We start from the raw sequence: 16,998 nt of genomic DNA on the forward strand, positions 1-16,998 counted from the left end.
CCTCATTTGCTGTTGGGTAAACAGACTATATAATTTTTTGCAAAGACTAGCAAGCAATACCTGGGAAAAACATTGTACTTGTTTTGTGCAGTGTTAATTTTAGCATTACTCCAGGGATAAGCTAATAACTGCATTTGGTTTAGCCTTCTGAAATTATGAACCTCTTTACATAAATTGGTTTGAAGGTACTGTTACAACAGTGACTCAGTAATCATGGTGTTTGAGAATCTCTGTCTGCCTTCAACTGCTCGAAATCTTACTATATTATCAAATTTGCAATACATTGACCTATATGCCCATTTCTGAGATGTCACCACAAAGGAATCATTTAAATATTTCATATATGTTTAAGTACCATATCGTTGTCTCATGAAGATAATTTGGAATGGGGATTTTTTTCCACCATTCACTGGAGCTACTACAAATGGGTATTATCCCTTCAGGATTCAGGACTATGAATATGGGTTTCAAATCCCAAAAAGTACAGTAGGACGTGTTGTTGATTTTATACAAAAATTGGAAATTCCATTGTGCATTCAGATGTTTATTCTGCTTTTTACTACAGTTGTTTTTCATTATATGCCATAGCTCAATGAGGGCGAACCTATGGCATACATGCCACAGGGGACATGCAGAACCATATTGGAGAGCACATAAGGTGTGGCCCTATGTCAGCTCCAGCATGCATCCGTGCACTGGTCATCTGATTTTTGGCCTTGGGAAAGACTGTTTTGCGATTTTTTTTCACCATCCAAGGCTTCAGTGAGGCATGTGCGGGGGTGGGTGGGTTGTGCACATGCTCAGGGGGCAGAGCAGGGGTACACACATGTGTAAGGGGAAGGGAATGGGTGTGGGCATTTGCACACATGCACACACTGCCTTTTGGCATGCAAACCAAAAAAGGTTTGCCATTACTGCCATAGCTGGTCTTAAAAGTACCTGCTTATTTTTTTTCTTTCACCCATTCATTTAATTTAAATAGCTCCTTCCCTGTTTCAGTTATGTGATTCTGGGCACTCACATAGTTAGGAACAGCAAGAAAGAGAATAAAAATAAAACAACAAAAATATATTGTTAAAACCATAAAACACAAGCAGCAGAAAAATTGCAACTTGTATATCACATGTCATGCAGGCTCCATACCACAGCTATATGCCCAGGCATAATATCAAAGCCCTGACCTCAGAATCTTTTGAAAGAGCAGCAGGTACCATGGCAGAAAAGACTCTCTTCCTTAGCCCCATCAGGGGACACCGCTTAATATATAGAATCCGTAACATGCCTCTTCTGCTGGACTTCATGGGATGGGCAAAAGTAACCAGGGAGACACAATCCCTCAAATAAACCAGTCCACGTCTTGAATGATTTTATAGGTTATTACCAACATTTTGAATTGATCTCAGAAGGAGGCAGCTAAGTGGTGCAACTTGTAAAGCAAGGGCGTAACATACTCTGATCAAAGAGTGCACATAATTGCCCACACTGCTGCATTTTTCACTACTTATCTTCAAGGACATCCCCAAGTATTGAGAGTTACAATAATCTATTTGTGAAGTGACTAAGGCATCAATGTCTTAATCGGATAATGTCTCAAGATTCCAGTGGAAGTTTTTTTGGTATGTTTTTGCCAAGGGGAATTCTTGTTCTCCTCCCTGTAGACTCGAAACAATCTCAACCTATTACTTTTAAAAGTTATGAAAAGCATCAGAATGTAGCAAAGTGAAGGATTGTTTCCCACATATGGGCCATTTCATTAACATCAGTATAACTTGGGAAGCAATAAAGGAAAGTAAGTACATCTCAAACTCATAGCGAGGGTGTCTGTGTTGGGTTGGGAAACAAGGGGAGTGGGCTCTTTGTTTCATCATCTAATACAGAAAAATGTAGAAGTCGTTGCATCTGTCAATTTAATTAACCCAGTCAAAAGTGGGTTAATCTTCTCCAGAGCAGAGTGAAAGTATGCATCCTTTGTAATCTCCTCCAAAAGAAATGCTGACAACTGCCAGAACTATATGGCACAAGAGAGAAAGAGCTGTGCTCTTCTCATCAAAATGCCATAAATATGCAGGTGTAGTGCTCTATCTCATCTCTAAAGCAGACTTTGAACCTGACTTAAAAGGATTCTATCAGGCAGCTTTAGATTTTTCAAAAGCCACTCTTCCAGTTTGAAGTTTGCTATCAGATGTGGTTGCTAAGTATACAAGAAACTTACAAGGATCAGAGGACAACCCTACTAACAGAACATTAGCTACAATTGAAGTTTAGATTTATTCTGAACAACAGATTTTTGAGGGGGGGGGGGTTGTGTTGTTTTTTTCAACTATAAAAAGACTTTTTCTCCATCCTGTAGTAGTGCTGTTTGCATAAAGCCAGAGAGACATTTGTTGTTTGCCAACTACATTTGCAATTTGAATTTCTAAACGCATTTGCTGCTGTCATACACCATCTAACATGCTTTTATAATGGCTATTAAAATATTATTGGAATGGCAGATTATGATTACCTGCAGTTAATAAGTACTTTAAGGGTGTATTCTCTAGCTAAGGTTCATAGAATTTCCCATTCGTCTCAAGTATTTCCACGAGCTGATTTTCTCAAATCATTGATTGCATAACTATAGAAAGATAAGGGTGGGTTTTTTTTAACATGATGTAAACATGATATATCTGAAGAACGTTGTGGCTCAGTGGCTGAGACACTGAGATTGTCGATTAGAAGGTTGACAATTCAGTGGTTCCAATCCCTAGTGCCATTATCAGTGAGTTCCCGTTACTTGTCCCAGCTTCTGCCAACCTAGCAATTCGAAAGCACATAAAAAATGCAAGTAAAAAAAATAGGGGCCATTTTGGTGGGAAAGTAACAGCTCTCCATGTGCCTGCGACATTTAGTCATGCTGGCCACATGACCACATCTTTGGACCGCTGTGGCTCTTCAGCTTAGAAACAGAGATGAGCACCGCTCCCTAGAGCCGGAAATGACTGGCACGCGTGTGCGAGGGAACCTTTACCTTTTAATGTATAACTGAATGATTTAAAGTATGATTTAGAATAATGGTAATGGGAGAGATAAGAAAACACTCATTATTGAGTTATTTCTTAATATTAGAATGGGTTATAAGAAGTTATTATAGTAAATCTGAATATCTTATACCGTGATCCCTCGAGTATTGCGAGGGTTACGTTCCAAGACCCCTCGCGATACTCGATTTTTCGCGATATAGTGGTGCGGAAGTAAAAACACCATCTGCACATGCGTGCCCTTTTTCCATGGCCGCGCATGTGCAGATGGTGGAGTTTGCGTGGGCGGCGGGGAAGACCCAGGGAAGGTTTCTTCGGCCGCCCAGCAGCGAGAAGCCGAAGATCAGGGTTTCCCCTTTGCGTGGGCAGCGGGGAAGACCCAGGGAAAGTTTCTTCGGCCGCCCAGCAGCTGATCTGCTCGGCAGCGCCGCAGCAGCAAGGAGCCGAAGATTGGGGTTTCCCCGCCGCCCACGCAAAGGGGAAACCCCGATCTTTGGCTCCTCGCTGCTGCGGCGCTGCCAAGCAGATCAGCTGCTGGGCGGCCGAAGAAACCTTCCCTGGGTCTTCCCCGCCGCCCACGCAAAGGGGAAACCCCGATCTTCGGCTCCTCGCTGCTGCTCGCCCGCCCGCCGCTCGAGAGCAAGAGGGGGAGAGATAGAGAAAGAGAGAGAAGGAAAGAAAGAGATGAGAGAGGGATGAAGAGAGTGTGAGAGAGGAAGAAGCAAGATAGAGAAAGAGAGAGAGAAAGAAAGATGAGAAAGGAAGAGAGTGACATCATCGGGTGGGAAAAATCGCGATACAGTGATCCCTCGATTAGCGCGGGGGTTACGTTCCAAGACCTCCCGCGCTAATCGATTTCCGCGTTATAGTGGTGCGGAAGTAAAAAACACCATCTGCGCATGTGCGCCCTTTGTTCCATGGCCGCACATGCGCAGATGGTGGAGTTTGCGTGTAGGCGGCGGGGAAGACCAAGGGAAGGTTCCTTCGGCCGCCCAACAGCTGATCTGCTCCGCAGCGCGGAAGCAGCGAGGAGCCGAAGATGGGGTTTCCCCGTTGCCCAGGCAAAGGGGAAACCCCATCTTCGGCTCCTCGCTGCTGCCGCGCTGCGGAGCGGATCAGGTGTTGGGCAGCCGAAGGAACCTTCCCTGGCTCTTCCCGCCGCCCAGGCAAAGGGGAAACCCCAAGATCGCTTGCCGCTTGCCGTATTGCAGCTTGGAGCCTTGCTTCGCCTCCTTCGCTGCAATACGGCAAGCAGCAAGCGATCTTGGGGTTTCCCCTTTGCCTGGGCGGCGCTGGGGCCATGCGGAGCCACTCATCTAGGGGGGCGTGGACCGGCAAGGTGCCCTCCGCTCTCTCTCTTTCTCTCCCTGTTACCGCCGTTGCCTCCGCCCTTGTTCGGCTCTGCAGCTGAGAGGCCACGTCCACCCCCTCCTCGGTGTCCCCGGCACCCAGCGTCCCCACGCCGCCTCCACCTCCCGGTAATGCGCCCGACCTCTGCCTCTCTCTTTCTCTCTCATATACCACGCCGGCAACAGGGAGAGAAAGAGAGAGAGCTCCCGGTAACACACCCGACCTCTACTTGCAGGAACGGGTGGTGGGGCGGCGCAAAGGGGCAAATGTTTCTGTGCAAGGTGGTCGCACAAGCAGCTTAGAAGGAACAATAACGGCACGGCCACCTCGCCGCTGACACAGCCCTTCCCGGCAGAGCCCTCCCCAACAGCTCCCGCCGCCAGCGCAAAAAAGAAAAGAAAAAAAATCCCCAAAAGAGGCAGGCACAAAGCGGGGGCACAAGGGGAGCTGCCCGGCAGAGGTTGCTTTTTTTCTTCTCGTGGGCAAGTGGAGGGGGGGAGAGAGAAGGGAGGAAGAGAGTGTGAGAGAGGAAGAAAGAGAGAGAGAAATGATAGAAAAAAGGGGAGAAAAAAAGAGAAATGAGAAAATGATTGAAGCAGAGAATGACAGGAAAGAAAGAGAAAGAGACAGAGAAGAGACTCTTGGTGATGACGTATGACGTCATCGGGTGGGAAAAACCGTGGTATAGCAAAAAAACCGTGGAGTATTTTTTAATTAATATTTTTTGAAAAACCGTGTTGTAGCGTTTCGCACTAATCGAGACCGTGCTAATCGAGGGATCACTATAGCGTTTCGCGAAGATCGAGATCGCGAAAATCGAGGGATCACTGTACAGTATTTAATGTTCCATTTTTAATATTCAGTATATTTTGCACTATACCAGGAGAAAAATGCCTGTTTTCTTTTGTATTATTGTAAGACTCAGAATCATAAAACAATTTCCACAGGGGACTTAATAATAATATGGGAGATATAATCGGTATTTAGTATATCATCTAAAACAAAATTGTGACAACCAATGACTTTATTGCTTAGTGTTCCTACCCTACTCACTTTATTTTACATAGAAAAAAACATGCATGGAAAGTACTATAATAATTATTAGGATTTGGATAATGGGATAAGCAAGTAGGATAATTTGTTATTCTTGTAAAATAGGGCTTGCCAAAGAAGTTACGTGGATTTCTTTTATTGATTCTACTACTTTAAGTAGTGGAGGCAAACTCTGGAGATAAAGTGAATTTCTGCCAAAATATTGCCATTTAAAAGGCTATAAATGTCAAAATTTAACCAGAAGCCTTCAAATTACCTTTGATTACATTGACCATTCTGGAAAATCATAGTTGTATGTTACTAATTTCCATCCATGAAAGAAGGGATGGAAGATTACCTATTTCTATGCAAATGTTTGTTATTGTAATATTGTGACTTTTGGCCACTGTTCTGGAATTATCTCTAGAGTTTTTTTAGATTGTCTAAATTATATCTGGATCCTAAATAGAAAATAATGTAAACAGTGTCAGGAAATAGCACTATGGAATTATAGCTGTCTTCTGCTACACAAGGTAATTGCTGTAAGAATGAGGGCCATAGCAGCTAACTCAGTAATAGTCAAGCTGAGGTATCACTGAACACTGCTAAGGAATATCTGAATCAGCTAGCAAAGTCTTCAGAATTTGTGGCTGACTCTAATACCATCATTTGGGGAACTACTAATTCTTAGCATCATTTGCAGAAGTTTGTTTAAGCATTGGGAAGTGGATCTCCATTCTAGAAGCCAATCTAGCATCCAAGCTTTTTCCTACCAAGAAGATAATTCTGAGAACTGCTAGCATAGAATCTGATTGAACATTAGGAAAAGATTACCTTGTCTTTGGCTTCTACAAATGAGGACTTATATTATTTTTCTTTTAGTCAGGAAATGAAGTGGTGGCCATTGGTTCCTAATTCTACAGCTAATTAGACACAAAATCGCAAAGATTTTGGTAATATTAAGAGACCAGCTCCACCAGTTGAAGCTTATTGGAAACAGTTCAGGAACAGACTCCTTCAATCCATTTCTAGATGTAGAAATATATACCATATTTTTCAGAGTATAAGACACACCTTTTTCCTCCCTAAAAAGGGCTCAAAATTTGGGTGCATCTTATACTTGGAATGTAACTTTTTTCAAAGGTTTTTCCCCCCAGCCCTAACTAGATGCTACCGATCTTCCCAATTCTTACTGGCTTGCAAGCTCTTTCATTGTTACTCTCTGCAAAGAATGTTTTGCAAGCCCTAAGTCTTTGTAGTTTTTTTTCTTTGCTCTAACTTGCTCCAAATGTTTCTTTCCGACTCTAACCAGGTGCTAACAATATTTCTAGCTCTTACTGGCTTGCAAACTCTTTCATTGTTACTCTCTCTGAATAAGGTTTTTTTTTAAGCCGTAACCAGGGGAAGCTGAAGCTGACCACACTAAGGACACTAGCCAGATGAATATCTGGTAAGCAGATTCTTTTCCCCTATTTTTCTCCCCAAAAACTCAGGTGTGTCTTATACTGCGATGTGTCTTATACTCCGAAAAATATGGTAATTGCATAATTTTCCAACTCGGAGGGCAAGTACCATTTAGATACCTTCATATGTAAATCATATCAGAATAGTTCTTAGAACAATTATCTAGTTTGTTCTTCATACTCAAAAAGAACTAGAAGTAAAGGAGAGTGTTGAAACTCAAGGTGAAAACAAGTTAATTAATAACAATCCAAGATGGAGACACTGAAATTAATTGGTGAAGCTATTTTGCCAGATAATATATAGCATGAGGAGTCCTTTTCATTTAGCCATCTTAACAGTGTATTAAAGATTTCTAAGGTGGCCTATAACACCAGTTTTATGGCTTTTCTCTTTGATTTTGGCTTCACTGCCCGAAAGTGATGCTTCTAATTAGTGAAATGATCAGGAGCATTGATGTACATACATGCCACCTGGACAACCATTTGATCAAAGATTCCTCAATACAGAGAGATATATAGTACACCACAAACAATGTGATGCTTTCACAATCACATTCCCCCAGTGAATTGGACCATGGGTTCAATCCAGGGTGGGCTGCTTCAAGCGATCCTCTATCAAAGATTCTGTGCAGTTTGGCCAACCCCCCAAATCCGACTTGTGGCTTGCACACCCCACCCCACCCCTTCTAGGAGTCTCCACATGGCCCATTTTGGATGCCAGGTAAGTGCAGGGCCCGCATAGAGGCTCAGTGAGGGTGAAAAACAGGCCTCACGGAGGCTCCAGAAAGCTGGAACGGCAGGAGGCCAATTAGCCTATGTCTGCCATGTCCACACCCACCCCGCAATCGGTTAGAGAGAACCCATTGTTAAATTTTTTGAAGCCCATCGCTGGGTCAATCTTTCCATTCAAATCAATACTAAAAAGCAGGGATTATGAAGAGCATTGAGATATGAAGGCACTTTTTTTTTGCCAAAATAACAAATGCCCAAGGTTTAGATTTGTATCAAAGAAATCATAAAGATAGTATTCCTAATACATGGCACAAATCCTAAGGATGATATTTACAGCCATAAATCAAGGGCTCCATGGACTTAACTTTTTTTCACAGCTCCTGAAATTTTCTTCTCCCTCAGCAGCTGCCAAAAAAGTCAACAGAGTTCTAGGCTGCATAAATAGAATCAAGATCACATGAAATGTTAATACCACTTTATAAGGCCACACTTGCAATACATTGGAATGCATTCAGTTTTGGTTGCCACAATGTAAAAAAAAATATTGAGACTCTAGAATGAGTGCAGAGAAGAGCTACAAAAATGATTAGGGAACTGGAGGCTAAAACATATGAAGAACGGTTGCAGGAACTAGGTATATCTATTTGAAAAGAGGGATAGGGTAGATGTGATAGCAATGTTCCAATATCTCAGGTTCCAATATCACAAAGAAGAGGGGGTGGAGCTATTCTCCAAAGCACTTGAGGGCAGGACAAGAAGCAGTGAGTGGAAACTAATCAAGGAGAGAAACAACTTAGAACTAAGGAGAAATTTCCTGATAGTTAGAACAATTAATCAGTAGAAGAACTTGCTTCTAGAAGTTGTGAATGCTCCAAAACTAGAAGTTGGATGATGTTGGATAACCATTCATCTGAAGTAGGGTTTCCTGCCTAAGAAGGGGGTTGGACTAGAAGACCTCTATTCTAATTTCTTAGTCTAGTCTAGTCTATCCATAATCACATTGTCTATAGAATTCCCAAGTGTAAGTCAAAAGTAACTGAAGGTCTGAACCTTCTCGACTTACAACAGTCCAGTTAGTAACCATTCAAAATGACAACGGCAGTGAAAAAACTGACATGACCATTTGTCATACTTACGACTGTTGTAGTTTGTGATCAAAATTCAGATGCTTAGAAACTGATTCATCTTTATGACAGTTACATTGAAATAATGGAACTTTAACTTGTCTGGGAGGGAGGTGTGGTGTGTGTGTGTGTGTGTGTGTGTGTGTGTGTGTGTGTGAAAGAGACTCAAATGTGTAAAATCAAGGCTTTTTGCCCTCTTACTGTGACCTCTTCTCGAACCTTCATATTAGAAATTCCAAATTAAATCTCTGCAGATTCCTTTCCTGGATGATGAAGGGATTGGAGAATTATGAGGATAATGTAATAATGGGGGTGGTTAGTTTAAAACTGGCTTCTCTTTTCTGTTGCCTTTCTCTCTCTGATTCCCCAGTAATGTATGATATTGATAAAGTATTGTACTGATGCCTAGTTTGTTTTAAGCATGATTGATTTATATACTTCTGTATCTTGCTTCTTGAGATCAGCACACCTGTGCCTATTTAATGTCTCCATAGCTGTTCATTGCGGATTAGCATTTAATCAGGATGGATTAAGATTTAATTGTCATGAAGCTCCCATATTCTCTACTATCTCTACTTTTCTTGCCAGGGAATTTTTTTTCTCAAGATATAATTTTAAATAAATTTTATGTCTTATGATATGTAAAACCTGTGTGTGTTTGTATGTAAAATAGGATGTAGTGGTCGTGATCTGCGGAAGAAAATATATTGAAGATGTGTGGAGGGGCTGATGCAGTTGCATCCATCAAGCTAAAATAGTGTCACATGGAACAAAAGCTTTAGAGTTTTATTTAGCCTTTAATCCTCACACAGTGTTTGTGTACTTGTCCATGTGAGCTAGCCATTGCAGGCAGGAAGGGATAAATCTGGATTAAGCAGAGCAACTCCTTTCTGCCTCTGAATTATACAGAAAAGACCTTTCCATTCTACTTATTTTGAACCAGGCTGAGTTACTGTTAGACGTTTCTTGTTTTGCGACTAAAGTTTCGAAGAATAAATAATTCAGGCAGCACTTTGAAATAGTAAACCACCTGCTGGACTATTTCCTAAAGCCCAGAAAGATTCAGATACAGGGCTTCTGGTTGTTTTTTTTTATTATCTGTTTATGTGTGTAACTGAAGATTTTACAGGAGAGCTTTCCTGTCCTTCTTAAAAGCTAAATATTGCTGAATGCCAGTTCCAAGCAGACATATTGGCCGCTCTCAGAGCTGGGATGCTGCAGGATGGGACGAAGGCTCCTGGGAGAACGACGCTACGTTTGAATGCCAGAGACCTCCAGGGAGAAGGAATTCACTAACCTATGGTGGTGAGGGATTTTGGTGTGAGCAGCCAAGCTGTAAACCACATGATATCATCTTTCAAGGAGATACGGACTTGAAACAAGACTTGTATCAATATCCGGAGCCACATTTTACGCAGAGTTCCTATTGGAGAGGTTCCATTCCTGATTTTCCGTATTACAACAGACAGTCTGCGATGTCTGCACGGAGTTCCTTGCCGCCTCAGGATTACTACAATGATCCTTCTTTAGCTACTAGATCACCTAGAGATTCATGCTACTATAGAGATCACATGACTAACAGACCTTTATCGAATTATGGCTTGCCTGGGGGCAGATTGGCTTGGGACCAGATGCAAGTACGGCCACCTGTACCGCATGAAGGCAGTCATGTATACAGAGACCCTGTGATCAAGATGGTTCCCGAAGCACAGAGGATTCGAAATAGAGATCCTTCTCTAACAAGGTATGGTGTTGAACCCCCTGTGTCTAGATGCAGAGGAGATCCTTCTGTATTTCCTTATCGACAAGCTTATAATGACGTGATAGAGAGATCTGTAGATTCCGCAGCCAATAAACAAGTGGCTCCAACCTGTTTGGTAGTGGATCCAAATTCAGCTGCAGTCCCTGATGGAAACGTAATGCTGCCTGCCACTCCTGTAAATCGTGGCCATGGACCAGTCAGAGACAATTTCAGTACAAAAGTCCCTTATGATGGCTATGAAGCAGCAATGACATCTTCCCAAATGCAGATGCCTGCATCTTTTCCAGGACAGGACATTAAAAGGAATGTGGATCCAGAATATTTAGCCATGATGCGTTCTGAAGGAATATCAGAAAGCACTCTCGGTGCATTGCTACAGCAAGGATTTGATTCTCCAGGCTTGCTAGCAATGATGGAGGACAATGACATAAAATCAGTGGCTCCAAATTTAGGTCAGGCAAGAGTACTTTCTCGAATTGTTCATACGTACAAAGTAGAAATGCAACTCCAGAGGCAGTCTAGGAAAAATACTGCCATTCGTCCCAGAAACAGATCAAATAGTTTTAGTCACCGTAGTGAATTGCTGCAGAATGAGTATGGGACCCACCCTTTCACCAACCCTGTGGTGGATGGTGTAGCAGCGTATCAGTCACCAACTGCTTCGATGCAACCATCGTCTCCAAGAATAGCAGAATTAATTCGTCGTCCGTCTAGTGCCCCGACACAACATCTTTTGGAAACCGCAACAGGGTTACCTCCTCAAGTCACTCCTTTTCTTCCCAGTTCTGGATATAGTGCTTCGGGTCCGTGCAATATGCACATTCGTCAAGCAACTGGTTATTCTGCCCCCTCTGCACTTCCTATGAATACGCTGCCATCAAATCCACATGCAAATTCCAAAATAGCCTATTCAACCACATATACTGTACCCATGGAACTGATGAAAAGAAATCCACTATCCTCCCCTGCTCACAGCCCTCACCACAGTCCTCAGATTCTTCGAAAGCAAGGAGACCCAATGGGACCAAGTTTTCCAGGGCATCATTCGCCATGTCAAAAATCTACAAGGCGTACAGGTCCACCTGTTGTCGTCTCCACCATGACATCTCCTGAACCAAGTAACTATTTAAAAATATATTGCTTTGTTGAATTCATTAGGATTGCTATATTAATGCTTTTAAAAAACCAGTGTTCTAGTGAGGTTAGAACAAATGTATAATCTGTTGCATTAAGATGAGGAGCATTAATCTACAATATACATACTTAGGTGCACTCTTCTATATACCAAATAACTCCAATGTTGGAAGTCATTGTTAAGTTTTAGTTTAAGTGTTAAAAATGGTTTGTTACAAATTAAAGAGGAAAATATACAAAGTCTTTATTATGTCACGGATCTTATCTTTTCTCTTACTTGAAATGTTTGTAAGATTAGGTAATTTGCCTTCTGCTTTTATTTTTTGAATGATTTTGTTTAATTACCATGAGCTCAAGGGTATTTCTAATGAATTGATGAGAATATTTGTTAAGTTTGCCATGCTGTGATCCTAGGTCTTGTTTAGCCAGTTTTCTTCCTTTCTAAAATAATATTTCCTAAACAAAACTTTGTTGATTTCTGTTGAAAATATCCACCACTATAGAAGTAATTAACAAAATAAATCTGTATACATCTAAATCCAACTGCCAGTTATCAGAATGCTTGGTGTGTTAATGAAGAGTACATGTCCTGGTAACTTTCGACTGTTGATTAAGTTGAACAAATTACTGTCCTTTTGCAAAGGAGCAGATCCTTAAGACACTCTCGGTAAATACCAATAAAAGCTGTAACAATCAAGTTAGAAAATGTATTTTCTCCTTTCAGAAAACAGGCTGGCAAAAATTAGCCTGTGCCTAGGCTATATACTGTATACGTCTCAGGGTTGGGGGGTAGAATCTTTCTGAATTAAGTTGGTTTCACATTAAATAAATGTTCCAACAATTAATTAGCATAGAGTTTGAAAAAAAGATTGTTCCCCCCCTTAAATAAATAATAAAGAAAAATAGTGAGCATCATCGAGACCCAGAAATGTATTTCAGTCCTATAGATTTTAGGGATGTATCTTTTAATATTCTTTTACTGTATTTTAAAGTGCTCACTTTGAGCTGGATTGTGTCCCCACTATCTCAGTTCCAAGTATTAAAATAATGCCTCTTTTTGTAAAGCAGCTTTATTTCAACAAGGCAACCAATATAATTAACAAAAGGCAGGATTACTGCCTCTTCTATTTTAAAATATAAATGGTTCTAGTTGTATTTTTGGAAATAATACACATAACTTAAATAGTTGAAAGCACTGTATTTAAGTATATATTAGGAACCAATTTAGCTTCCATTCTTTACAATTAAATAGTAAGGAAAAAGCTTGTATTGAGAGACGTAGCACTATAGTATTAATACCGAAGTGGTTATTTTTCTAGTCCTGCTGCTTATTTTGAACTTCTGATTAGGATTGAAGTGAAAACAGCTGGGTCTCACTGCAGTTTTTGAAGGATGTTCAATAATTTTTATAAAATTGTGTATATGAAGATATTTTTCAACTTGTGAGGGGGAGTTTATTTGTTTGTTTTAAGGCAGATCAATACAGATTCAAATAGCCAGCGACTTTTTAAAAATAATTATTTAGTGCTGTCTCGAACAATGAAAATAAAATAAAAATTAAACAAATTCCCAATAGAGTCCTACTCTAACTAATAACATCTCCCAGCCGTCAGGCAGATATTTTGTATTCTTTGAATGGTGGCAAATATTTATGCCGTACATGATGGAAATGATTTTCTCATTGTCTCTACCTTGAAAACAAAAGGCGCTAATATAATACTAAAAGTCTGTGTACCTTAGAATATTTTGTTGCCATTCTTCTTATTAAACTATGCAATCCATCTTTATATGGTGGGGTAGACAATGGCTGTCTTTGTTTTTGAAACTATTTGCCTGCTAGAAGACAATATGGACAGTACAGTTTGATGTGGAGCAACATCCTTCTTGAGGCAAACATTCTTTCTCTACAACCAATTCATTTGCATGAGGATGACATTTGTTGCTCCAGTAATTTCATCTGATAATGGCCAGCTTGCAAAGCGGATCTCAAAACATATTCCTTAATTATGTGTTGCTAAGCAACGAGAGGGTTTGGTCATAATCACAGAAAGATTATCTTTCTATTAAAGTCGCTGAAAAGGTTTAGCTGAAGTAGGACCTTCAGCTAAAATTTGTCACTGTTCTTGTTTTGTTCTGCTTTGTTTTTTATCTAAAACAATGAACATAGGTATTTTCCCCCTCTTCTTAAAATGTATATTTAATTAGGGCTTAAGCAATGGTCTATTATGAAATAGGTGAAATGAGAATTCCAGGATCATTTAATTACGAAGAAGCATATGTGTTGATACAAATCCATTCTTAACCAATATAATTAAATAGTGATTTGTTATCTACAATGCATGTAAATACAATCACATATTTAACTGACTGGTCAAGGGTAAAGCATTCATATTTTGCGATAACATTTTCTTAAAGGAATGTGTTATGAAGACATGATTATATTTTTTACCCATTAGAGTGGCTGGTTTTCTAAGTAAACATGGTTAAGATTAAACTGTTAATAAGTATTGATGCTTGCTATTAAATTTCAGTAATTATTTTTTGACTATACAGTGATCCCCCGATCTTCGCGATCTCGATCTTCGCGAAACGCTATATCGCGATTTTTCCCACCCGATGACGTCACTCTCTTCCTTCCTTTCTCATCTTTCTTTCTCTCTCTCTTTCTCTATCTTGCTTCTTCCTCTCTCACACTCTCTTCCTCCCTCTCTCATCTCTTTCTTTCCTTCTCTCTCTTTCTCTATCTCTCCCCCTCTTGCTGGCGGGCGGCGGGCGAGCGGGGGCATCAGTGAGGAGCCGGGGTTTCCCCTTTGCGTGGGCGGCGGGGAAACCCCGATCTTCGTCTGCTCGCTGCTGCTGCAGACGAAGATCGGGGTTTCCCCGCCGCCCACGCAAAGGGGAATGCCCGATTCGGCTCCTCGCTGCTGCCGCCGAGCAGATCAGCTGCTGGGCGGCCGCAGCAGCAGCGAGCAGACGAAGATTGGGGTTTCCCCGCCGCCCACGCAAAGGGGAAAGCCCGATTCGGCTCCTTGCTGCTGCCGCCGAGCAGATCAGCTGCTGGGCGGCCGCAGCAGCAGCGAGCAGACGAAGATCGGGGTTTCCCCGCCGCCCACGCAAACTCCACCATCTGCGCATGCGCGGCCATGGAAAAAGGACGCGCATGCGCAGATGGTGTTTTTATTTCCGCAACCCTACAACATCGCGAAAAATCAATTATCGCGAGGGGTCTTGGAACGGAACCCTCGCGATAATCGAGGGATCGCTGTACTGCTATATAAAGAACTATTAATTCAGTGTTTGTCTAACTTTAATAGATGAAGCTGATATATAAATATTTTAATAGTTTAATTTTTAAATTTGTATCTACAAGGGAGTAGTACAAGGGAGTAGGCTCCATTAAACATATGACACTTACTTTATGAGTTAAAAAAAGTATAGCATAGTTACAATTTATTTATTATTTATTTATTATTTAGATTTGTATGGCGCCCCTCTCCACAATAAAATGTAATTGATTGGATATAGAATACTAATTCCGGAACAAACTAACATCTCAGAAGAGGCTCTTTCTGAAGAAAGAGGAACTCCTGTGTCTTCTCCTGACTTGTTCTAGAGCAGTGGTTCTCAACCTTTTTAATGCCGCTACCCCTTAATACAGTTCCTCATGTTGTGGTGACCCCCAACCATAAGTCTAGTGCCAATTCTTCCAACAGAGCTTTAAGCTGATAGGCAGGAAGGTCAGAGGGCCACCCCCAATGTAAATGCCTGATTTGGTCGGATTGTAAAAATATGTTTCAAGGCACCAGAATAGAAGCTTTAGCTTTTCGTCTTTTCCCATGGTCTTAGGTGACCCCTGTGAAACGGTCATTCGACCTCCAAAGGGGTCCCGACCCCCAGGTTGAGAACCAGTGTTCTAGAGCAATTACCAAACCACTGGTGGACACAAGTTGTTATAAAACAAAGGCTAGGGGGAAAACAGTATGATTTCTAACTTAGTGTGCATTGTATGTCCATTATATTTACAGAGAATTGATAAAAATAAAAAACCAAATGACTTGTGACATGAGAAATCAACAGATGGTAGGGAGTAGGTAGGAAATGGGGGGACGGACACAAAGATAATACATGTCATTAATCTGGACAAGTTCATTTACATTTTTTTTACAGATATCAAGATTTCCTGAATCATTTTGTACCTAAGTGATTGAAACTCAATGTTGTGGAACATGTAATTTTGAAAACGATTTTACTTGCATTGCTAAATTCAAAATAAATGCCAAAGTGGCATACAATTAAATAACAATTTCCAATAAACCAATTTATGTTTTAAGGTTATTCCTTTTGTGTACATTGCTAGGGGTATTATTGTTGTAAAGAGTGAGATAAGAATAAACAGTGCCAAGTTATCCCATATCATTTCTCCATTTTATTAAAACTGTAGACAATTAAAAGGTCATAAATGCTTTAATACTCCATGAGTGGCATCTGTGGCTTGTTTATTGTTGTCAAGGTCTTGGCAACCAACTTTAACATAACTAGAAATAGCCTTCTTCAATATTTACTGAATATTTAACAAAATTTACTGAAAGTAAAGGTGCAAAGTTACAGAGACCTCAGCAGGTAGATCGCTTTCACTTTTAAATCCAATGTATTTCTTGATTGAAAAAAACAGGCTTTTTCAGTTTTAAGGTTGTTCCTCTTATCCAGCCATCATAAAAGGAAAGCCAGGACAAACTTTGTATGTAGGACACAGCTGTTCTTTGGTTTTATAGCCTCATTTGCAATATTATTTTAATTTGGCCATTATTTCATTGTCTCATATTAGGTTTCATCTCAGTTCTCCTGATGACTTTCTCATGATTCAGTTCACATGATTCAGAAACATTAGACGCAGAAGTAGAATACAATGAAGTTTGTACTTTTAAAATGTTGATTGATAGATAGATAGATTGATTGATTGATTGATCCTGATCTCCCAGTCTACAAATACTTCAATCCTGGGTTGTTGTGATGTAAGTCTGGGTTTATTCTCTGTGACTAAAGGGAAGCATTGAGTCCCCTCTTATGTTCATCTCAGCCTTGGAAATTGACTCTGAATTATTTTGGAAAACTCTAGCACTTAAAAACAATACACAAAAGAAATCAGCATAGTTAGGTTGGATTGCATACACAGGAGATACTTTAGATCCCAAAATGTCATTCCTCACATTCTTTGCCCCCTATTCAGTTCTTGGGCTGATCTTGAGGTCAGAATTTTAAAAATATTACAGTAACATTGATTAATTTATCTTGCTCCAATCCATTCTTCTAGTCTTATGAATAGCAAGACATAAATTACAATGCCGTTAATGTTGGAGGAGAGAACTCTTGAAAATTGACCTTTA

General features: G+C 40.6%; 1 protein-coding gene across 10 annotated transcripts in view; it reads left to right on the forward strand.

Annotated features, from left to right (window-relative positions):
• Window positions 1-16,998, forward strand: part of CTBP2 (C-terminal binding protein 2) — a 310,474-nt gene that overhangs the window by 206,885 nt on the left and 86,591 nt on the right. Inside the window, exon 1 of one of the 10 annotated variants that reach the window (XM_070752511.1) lies at window positions 9,888-11,598. The exons of the other annotated variants lie outside the window; for them this stretch is intronic. Coding sequence (XP_070608612.1) covers window positions 9,888-11,598 — 1,711 coding nt within the window. Of the gene's footprint in view, window positions 1-9,887; window positions 11,599-16,998 lie in introns of those variants that run through there. 10 annotated transcript variants of the gene reach the window in all.

This window comes from Erythrolamprus reginae, chromosome 5 (genome assembly GCF_031021105.1).
Source record: "Erythrolamprus reginae isolate rEryReg1 chromosome 5, rEryReg1.hap1, whole genome shotgun sequence".
NCBI classification, from domain to species: domain Eukaryota; kingdom Metazoa; phylum Chordata; class Lepidosauria; order Squamata; family Dipsadidae; genus Erythrolamprus; species Erythrolamprus reginae.